At 47.7% G+C, this 9102-nt stretch overlaps 1 protein-coding gene across 1 annotated transcript; it reads right to left on the minus strand.

Moving 5' to 3' along the window:
* Nucleotides 1-3794: 3794 nt before the first annotated feature.
* Nucleotides 3795-5204, minus strand: LOC116205211 (proline-rich protein 36-like). Its single transcript, XM_031537731.1, has 3 exons — nt 4300-5204; nt 4002-4180; nt 3795-3892 (listed from the first exon to the last, which is right to left on the minus strand). Exons 1-3 carry the CDS (start codon nt 5202-5204, stop codon nt 3795-3797), a joined length of 1182 nt encoding a protein of 393 aa, XP_031393591.1.
* Between the last annotated feature and the right edge of the window lie 3898 nt (nt 5205-9102).

Genomic DNA, 9102 nt, shown 5'->3' on the forward strand with positions numbered 1-9102 from the left:
AGTGCGCAATACATTTTCTCTATCTCAGGGTAGTTGGACTCTTACTTAAATAATAAATTGCTCGCTCTGCATGTGTGGAATCGTCCTTTTGCCCTAACATGCACCCAATGGATTATCGGCGTATTGTCGGGTATAAAATGAGAGGACGATCCGGTGAAGGTGAGACCAACATCGGCGGTTGAACCAGATATGCCTTGACTGTATCAAAAGCTTTCTGACACTCATCATCCTATTCGACCGCTGCATTTTTGCGAAGCAGGAGGAAGAGTGGTTGGCACTTGTCTGTTAAATTTGCGATGAAACACACGATGTAATTCAGCTGTCCTAGGAAGCTCCTTACTTCGCGCACTGTCGATGGAGGGGGCAGTTCCATGATCGCCTTGATTTTGTCGGGGTCGACCTCGATGCCCTTTTGACTGACTACAAACCCTAACAGTTTCTCTGACTTGACACCGAAGGTGCATTTTGCCACGTTGAGTCGGAGCTTGTATTTCTTGAGACGATCGAATAGTCGCTTAAGGTTGACCAAATGATCTTCACCTTCTTTGGACTTCGCAATCATGTCGTCGATGTAGACCTCTATCTCTTTATGCATCATGTCATGAAAGAGTGTGACCATTGCCCGCTGATAGGTTGCCCCGGTGTTTTTGAAACCGAAAGGCATGACCTTGTAGCAAAACGTGTCCCACATCGTGATGAACGTTGTTTTGATCTTATCCTCCTTAGCCATATGAATCTGATTGTATCTAGAGAAGCTGTCCATGAAGGAGAATTGAGTGTGGCGCACGGTGTTGTTTACCAAAACATCAATATGAGGCAGCGGGAAGTTATCCTTTGGGCTAGCCCTGTTAAGGTCTCGGTAGTCGATGTAGACTCTGACTTTCCCATTCTTCTTCTCCACTAGAACAATGTTCGCTACCCATTCAGAGTAATTGCATACCTCCAAGAATCCCGCGTCTACCTGCTTGATGACCTCTTCCTTAATGCATAGGAGAAGGTCGACTCGTTGACGCCATAAGTGTTGGCGTTTGGGCGGAAATCTTTCAATATCGAGTGGGAGGAAATGCTTCACTATTGAAGGGTCTAAGCCTGGCATGTTGGCGTAAGACCAAGCAAAGACCTCTTGATAATCTGTCAAGAAATAGATCATTCGAGATCTTTGTGCAAGTTCAAGACCCGTCCCGAACCTGAGGGTGCGTGGTTCTTCTGCAGTGCCTATGTTGATCTCTTCGGTTGGCTCGATTGAGGTGAGTTGGTGGTCGTCGAGACAATGCAAACTCTCCTCTATCTCAGGCACGTGACCATCCTCGTCAAGTCCTTCCATGAAGTATACGGGTAGGGACTTTCCGAGGTGTGTTTCGGATGAATTTGAATCATTGTATCGGTGTTTTAGATTCGATTGGAGCCTAAGAATGAAAGCCAAATGTTTTAGAAATTAAAGATGCTAGAAGTGAGTCCGAGAGTGAAAATTTAGACGCTGAAATTGAGAAAACATGCAAGGATTCCATTAACAAGCCATAACAAAACCCCTCTTCTGTCATGTGGCTTATGGCATTGCCAACATGCAAGCAGCATTATATACAGAGACCGTCTTACACATCGGTAACTATGGCCGAGTAGAGCGGGACTGCGGTCCAGTTGGTAAGCTCCTCATCCTCTCGTGCAGGGCGGATATGAACCCCAAAAGATGTCTCCTCAGTGATGACATATATGGCTGGCAAAGCCAAGAATGCTTTAATTGCATCCGAAGAGAAGTCATCTGATTCAGTGATTGGGCTATCAGAGGTGTCTCCCATGATCTGCGATGGTACGGGGAAAAACTGCGAGAGCGGTGGAACTAGAATGCCCATGAAGAGCTTTCGATAATGTGCAGCGAGGCGGTGGAGGTGCTTTCCACGGCGAGCTTGCACGATCTCATGACAGGATGGGCAAAAACTGAGTCCCCTCCTATTGCGGTATTCCTCCACTTCAATTGGTCGGAAGATTCCTTGTGCACATGCTCCGAGTCCAGTTCCGAAGACATAATCATTCTTCAAGAGAACCTTCCCAATCATGTGATCGGTCCGTGATGGACCAACCTCTCCGTAATCTCGAATCACGAAAATGGTGTCGAAAGAGTGAAAGGGAAGATTCTGATCTTCTCCAATGCTGATGTAGGGGACAGCTGTCTCCTTGTAGGCTGCATAATCTTCTTCGCCATTGATAGTGATGAGCTTGCCTTCAACAAAGAATTTCAGTTTCTGCTGCAGCGAGGAAGGAACAGCACCTGCGGCATGAATCCATGGCCTCCCGAGCAAGAGGCTGAAAGCATTGGGTATTTCAAGGATCTGGAAGGTGACAGAGTATGAGCAAGGACCCATGTCGATCAGGAGATCGATTTCTTCATTCACTACTCTCTTGGAGCCGTCAAAGGCTCGGACGGTGGTCTTGCTTGCACGAATGCGACTCATGTCTACATTCATCTGTTTCAGTGTGAAAATAGGGCAAACGTTGAGGGCAGAGCCGTTGTCGATCATGACTCGACCAACAACGTGGTTGTTGCACTTACAGACTATGTGCAGTGCCCGTAAGTGTCCCTAACCTTCAGATGGGAGTTCGTCCTCGATAAAGGAAATCTGATTCTAGAAGATTGAACTAACAGTCTCCTCGATCCTATCTGGTGTAGTCTCCTTCGGAATTTGTGCTGCAGTGAGGACTTTCAATAGAGCGTCATGATGCGGCTTGGAGCTCAGAAGTAAAGCAAGCAGTGAAATGTGGGCTGGTGACTTGCCCATTTGCTCAACTACTTTGTACTCGCTTGCTTTGATCACCTTCATGAAAGCTTCGGCTTCCTGCTCGGTGACCTTCTTCGTAGGGAGTGGCCCAGCTTCTGGGACGACTGAGAATGCAGTAGTAGGAGCCTTCCCTTTGTCAGCAGGCTCTAGGCCTTGATAAACACGACCTGAGCACGTGATGCCCATCGCGCTCATTTCCTGCTCCATGTTGGCGACCTCACCCTCGTAATTCTAGGGAACTTGATGGTCGTGATATGGTTCCTTTACAGGAACCTCAATGACGAATGGGGCGGAAATAGATGCAACTTCTGCTGGAGTATATTCGATGACGAACGGAATCGGAATCACCTGGACATCTTCTTCTTCTCCGATAGCAGCTATGCTAATCATGTTGATGGAAGGTCCTAGACTTGATCCATGGTCAGGAAGAGGGTTCACGCGTACATTCGACGGTTTCACCTCGTTGAAGGAGATCTACTTCATGTTGATCATCTCCTGAATCTTATCCCGAAGTCCCCAACAAGTGTCCAGGGTGTGACCTAGAGCACCCTGATGAAATTCACAGCGTAGATTTTGATTCTGCGCTGTTGGATCAAAGCTGGGACCAAGCGCCTCTGTCTTAATCTTATTCCCCGCAAGGAGTTGTTGGAATATGTGAGAGGGAGGAGCTGGTAGAGGCGTATACTGCTTGCGTTGACGAGGTTGAGTGACGCCGCCCTGTTGTACTTGAGAAGCAGGAGCCCGTTGAGTCGGCTGAGGAGGTCTCGAAGCCGGGGTTCTACTTTGCTAAACCTGAGCAGGAGCATACTGTTGCGGCAGTGGCGACTGAATAACAGTTGGGATAGCCTGGAAGTATGCCTACTGCGCTGGATAGAGCTACGTATAATGCACGGGGTGTGCATATGCCTGAGAAGTCTGCAATACAGGGGTGTAGTCCACCGAAATCGGCTGTGACGCCTGATGTCTGGAATTGATGATGTCAACAGTCGCGTCTTTGCCTTTTCTGGAGGTTCCGGCAGTCTACTTCTTGGATGTTTTTCCGTCCTTCTTCCTCGAGAGACCTTCAATTCTCCCTAGCTTAACACCCATGTCAAACTTCTTTCCTGCCTCGATCAAGTCTGAGAAGGAGGAGGTATGAGCTAGGAGATGTGAGTAGTATGCGCCTTTGAGCGTAGAGTGAAACAACTAAACTTGTTGTCCCTCAATGATTGGAGGAATGTGCTTCACCGCTTTTCCCCTCCACTCCGTTGCACATGCTTCGAAAGTCTGACCCTCTCTTATCTCTGTCATGCTGAGATCGAGAAGAGTAGGGGGAGTCTCTACGCAAAATCGATACTGGTCGAGGAACTTCTGGGAAAGATGTGTAGGGACGTCGCTGGCTTTCAGGGTCATAAACCAATCTAGCGCTGATCCCGTAAGACAATCTTGGAAGGTCTGAATGACAAATTCCTCGTAGTCCCAGTATTAGAGCATTTTGCTCTGATAGTGGCGGAGATGATGCCGAGGATCTTTGGTCCTGTGGTACCTCTTGAAGTCTAGAATCTTGATCTTAGGGGGCAGCCGCATGCCCGGGAAGATATTCCAGTCACTGTTACTGTAATCTAAACGGGAACTGCCCGCTTGAAGAGCTTTGATGGTCTCTTCCATTTTCTTCATTCTCCTCTCCTGTTCTGTCTCTGTTTCCGAGAGAAAGTTTATCGGTGGAGCTGGAGGGGCGGCCTGAGTAGGCATGCTGGGTTCAGTAGGAAGAATGTTCGGAGGTGGTAGAGCTGGGTAAGAGAAGCATATTTGGGGTTGTGGAGCTTGGAAAGGAAATTGGTCCATGGTGGAAACAGGAGCCTGAGCGTTTATCACCGGAGGGACCGTCGGTGGCGGGACAGTGTAGATTGGAGGACGCATTGGCAGGGTTAGCGGTGGCAGCGCATGCATAGCTAAATCCGTGGATAAAAAAGCCGCTGGTGGCAACGGAACTGCTGTCGGAGCAGGTGGTAGCAGTAGAGGATCACTGATCGGATGAACCGTCGGTGCATACGCCCTTGCCGAGAAAGATATGTCCTCATTATCCGTAACATGGATTGGAGGAACGACCAGATTCGGATCTGCAGTTGTCCTGTGCTCCGGAGGCGAAATAAAGCTTGATGAAGCCCGATTCTGATCCCTGAGCATAGCCATGAGCTCTGTCATGTTGGTGGCCATATTGGTCGCCAACTGGTTCACCATCCCCTCTAGTGCGGTAAAACGTACAGAATCCACAAGGTTGGACACCGTCTGTGCCGTTGGTGGAGGATGTCCGATAGAGACGCTTGAATGCGCTGTAGATATGTCCGTGGGTATTGGAAATGGTATAGCTTGCGTCAATGGCCTTTGAGAATGTGTCAGCATTGGCGGAGTATCTTGCTCGTGAATGGCGGGTTGTTGATCTTCTGTCATCCTTACGTGTGCATGAGTAGGATATCGATGTGACGTCAGTTGTTAGTACCTGTATGTATAAATGTGTAAATGTGATTGCTGTATGTTGACAAATTTTCAACATGTAAATGAATGAGTATATGAAATGTGTGAAATGCATGACTTTGAAAACACTAATGCTATTACATCAGTTTGCTCTACATTCCATATTTTACAAAGATTGTCTATTTTGAAAAGAGGAAACATAAACATTAAACTGACACTATTACTACGCTCGAGCACTGAATGAGCATCATGTAGGTCCGAGCAGGGCAAAAAGGCATCGTCCACTGCTAAACCTAAGGATGGGAGACCTTGCGCACTTTCGCCAGCGCTCGATCCAGCATAGTGCTCAAACGCGCTATCTCCCTGTCTTGGCTCACTATGCGTGCGCGAGTTTGGGCCAACTCGCTCCGAAGCTCTCTATGGTCAGGAGCTCTGAACGTATGTCCACAAGCTCACAACGGAGTCGATCTCGCTCTTCCCTGATGGCTTGCAACTCTGTGCACATGGCCCCTTGGACTGAGCTCTCTGCGTCTGGAATGTCTGCGTGCGGTGTGCGCGGAATCCGTGGCATGCGTAGCCGATGAAAAGGTTTGAGTCCCTGCGGATGGAACTGCGCCACATACGTTACCGTAGCTGAGAAAGCTTGCTCGTCGTCAGTGGGGTGCTCCGGGAAGTAGAGCTCCTGAAAGATGCGCGTGCCCTACAAACGTCGAACCTCTCGGACTCGTAGAAACCTATCCGGGAGTGAAGCTGTAGTGTCTGCCCACATGAAGCGGTATGGAGTGCGATCCGCCTCTGTAGGGATGTCTTGTAGGCCACCGAGTTGTTTGATGACTCGGGCAGAAAAGACAAGTGTGCTCCCTAAATGACTGATCAGGGGAAGTCCTATAACTGAAGGACATCCAATGGTCATGGGACCGCCGGGATTCCAACGAGTAGTCCATAAAAACTGTGCTGGGGTGAGCTCCTCCTTGAACTGCGTCCAGTCGGTGTAGTTACGGTTGGAAGGTCAAAATACATGGAGTAGACGAGCAATGAACGAGCGCTTGTCGGTGATGCATGAAAAAGGATGGGATGAGCTGAACGGCCTAATGTGTGCGAGAAGCCAAATCTGAAGCAGATGTGGGGATTCTCTCATCCTACCCCGTCGAATCTCTCGTACATAGTCAAGAGACCGAATGGTCTCAGCTAAGACGGGTTCCACATAACTATGGCCTCCTACCACTTGGAGGATGACCTAGGCAAGTGCCCCATCTATGAGGTTCGATGAGTACGGGAACAGAATAGTCCCGAAGATAAGCAAGAGGAACCTGTGACAGGTGTCACGCTGATATGATTCCCCCGTGGCATTGAGAGCACGGAAATGTTGAGAGGACTAGCCATGTAGTCCTAATGCCGTGCTCCCATCCATACTGAAGCTCGCGACGAATTTCTTCGTCGCAGAGACCTAAAAGGATGGCTAGTCTAGTCTGTATTGTGGCAAACTAGTTGGGCACCACGATGTCGCGAGTCAACATAGGCCGCTGAATGAGTACTGCGTATTCTTCTACTGTAGGAGCCAGTTCCGTCCCATGAAAGCTGAAAACGGCCCGCTGAGTGTCCCAAAAACTGATAGCAGTTCTAAGCAAAGTCCAGTCGATGGGGGAATCAGCAAGTAGTGGCAAGTCTCCTATGATGAGCCGAAGAAATGTGCGATCAACTGGGCGAAACGAGCTCCAAAGGCGTGTGATGTCCGCGGCTGGCGTGATGATGATATCAAGCCTAAGACAGGGACTCGAGCGGTTCATTCTTACCTAAATGGAAAAGATGTTGGTTTAATGTTTATAAACAAACTGATGCAATGTCCTAGTTTGTTTTGAAAACATGCATGCAGGTGCAGAAAAAATAAACTATAGCATTAGTTCATTACATTGTACAACACTCTTTCAGTGAAAACAGCAAAAGGCTCGCCTAAAAGAAAAACTACGAGCCCACTCAAAGACTCGACTTTTGGGTCGGTTGATGGCATGAATGTTATTTTGGTCTAGCATGACGGTCCCTGTTTATGCATAGTTTCAGTGTTCTACTGGGAAAACCACTAACTAGGGATGGAGGCTCCCGATTCAAGGGCGTCACTTCCTTGAAATCGAGTGAGGATCTTTGGGGGCCGGTTCGGTGGCAGAGCCGACTCGATCCGTTCGCTTACTCGGAACCTCTGACTAACCTAGCTTCCTAGATCGGTGCCCGTGGGATTTCAGGCATTTGGTACCCAAATCTTCTAGAGTGATGTAATGCAAGTGCAGAAAGGTAAATGTGTGTAAAATAAATGTACGGAAAGCGATAATTAAACATGCAAGCAAAGCAAACGGATCGAGCTTGAACCCACTAAGTATGTCCCCAGTGGAGTTGCCAAGCTGTACGGACCCGAATGTGGACTCTCGTCAGGGCCCGCATCGCACGCTTTTAGATCGCGCGGCTTGGGAGTGTCCACCTTCCCGTGGGGACGCGTGAGAAGAAGTCGCCACTTATCATTTTATGATCCGAAGGTCGAGGGTGGATAAGTTACCCGGGTCTAGGGGTATGGAAAGCCTAGTTGTTGTTAAGGCATTGGTCTGTGCGGAACCGGAAAGTCCGAGTTCGGGGGTTCATGTTACGTGCATACCTATATCCCGTACACCCTTTCGGTACTATGATTTGCTAGGTTTACATGTTTTATTATTTACCTCGTGAATTAAGTTGCACTCGGCTCGCATGTTTTGACACCGGAAATTCGGTGAATTAAACGATGTCGGTGGAGAAGCCGAGTAAAAGTAAACCCGTGTGTCGGGGAATTGGTTCACAATCTTGCTTTATAGTTCATCGAACCATGGAGGTCGAATCCCTGCGTGAACCAGAACCGCGAGTTCTTGGATTTACTTTCCTTTGGGCAAGCATTAGACCGATTCGATTAATTCGACTCTCAGACCGTTCGCTTACTGACTGGAATTCTTATAGAATGAATGTACAGAATAAAATCCTTATAATGCTCTCGAAAATACAACAAAAAATAAATTACAAATGGCCAAATTCCAGTCGACTCACGTTCGGTTATTATTCCTCTCCAACTCACCGTGAGTTTAAGGAAAAGACCAAAGAACTAAAACTCGATGTACGCTCTCACTAAATAGGGCATTAGACCTTGTGAGTGATGATTAGGGCGTTGAACTCTAATATTATTTGACCTAGGGATCAGGCTCGGCCTGATGACAAACAAGTGCGGAATGATAAAACACAACATATTAATAACAGACAAGGTGTTTGTTATTGTTAAGTGTACGTGTTTTAAACAAGTTGTTAGTTTGGGGTATTTTGGCATGCAAATCCTACCCTAGACAAACAAGCACGTGTCAATGTTTTAGCATTCGACTTTGGTTTGAGAACTCGACATCCGGGGTGTCCGTAATCCAATCTCGTGTGTGTGGATTGCTTTTATAGTGATTCGGTGTTGTGACACTGAAGTTACACTGACTTAATCCAAACTTGTATTTTGACTCTAGATTTGGAAGCCAGAGTTCCACCTAACCATTTTCTATCGTTTGGTTAGGTCGTGTGAAATGATTAGTCAGGTAATTGCATTTTGATACAGAATACCCGACTAGCACCCTAAACTATGCTAGGATGACAGAAACTCATCAGTGGGAACAAGAAGGGCTATGCAGATGAACCTGCGCCTGAACAGGTAGTCCATTCCTACTCCAATACCGTCGTATTTCTGTCAAACTAACCCTAGGATGTCGCCAAATCAGAAAATGATGTTCTTGCCATTGACTTGAAAATGTGTTTTCAGATAAGGGAAACCACGCAATACGGGCCACCTCAACCTGTAACCGGTGTTGACCAATTCCTTGGATCTTCC

Source organism: Punica granatum, chromosome 1 (genome assembly GCF_007655135.1).
Source record: "Punica granatum isolate Tunisia-2019 chromosome 1, ASM765513v2, whole genome shotgun sequence".
Classification (NCBI taxonomy): domain Eukaryota; kingdom Viridiplantae; phylum Streptophyta; class Magnoliopsida; order Myrtales; family Lythraceae; genus Punica; species Punica granatum.

Excerpts from the sequence above, each read along its gene's own strand:
- LOC116205211 (XM_031537731.1), bottom strand. The coding sequence starts at position 5,204 with ATGACAGAAGATCAACAACCCGCCATTCACGAGCAAGATACTCCGCCA. Across the intron at positions 4,181-4,299 it reads AAGATTCTAGACTTCAAGAG|CGCTAGATTGGTTTATGACC; the intron begins GTACCACAGGAC and ends TTACGGGATCAG. Across the intron at positions 3,893-4,001 it reads CGGAGTGGAGGGGAAAAGCG|ACTTGATCGAGGCAGGAAAG; the intron begins GTGAAGCACATT and ends CCTCCTTCTCAG.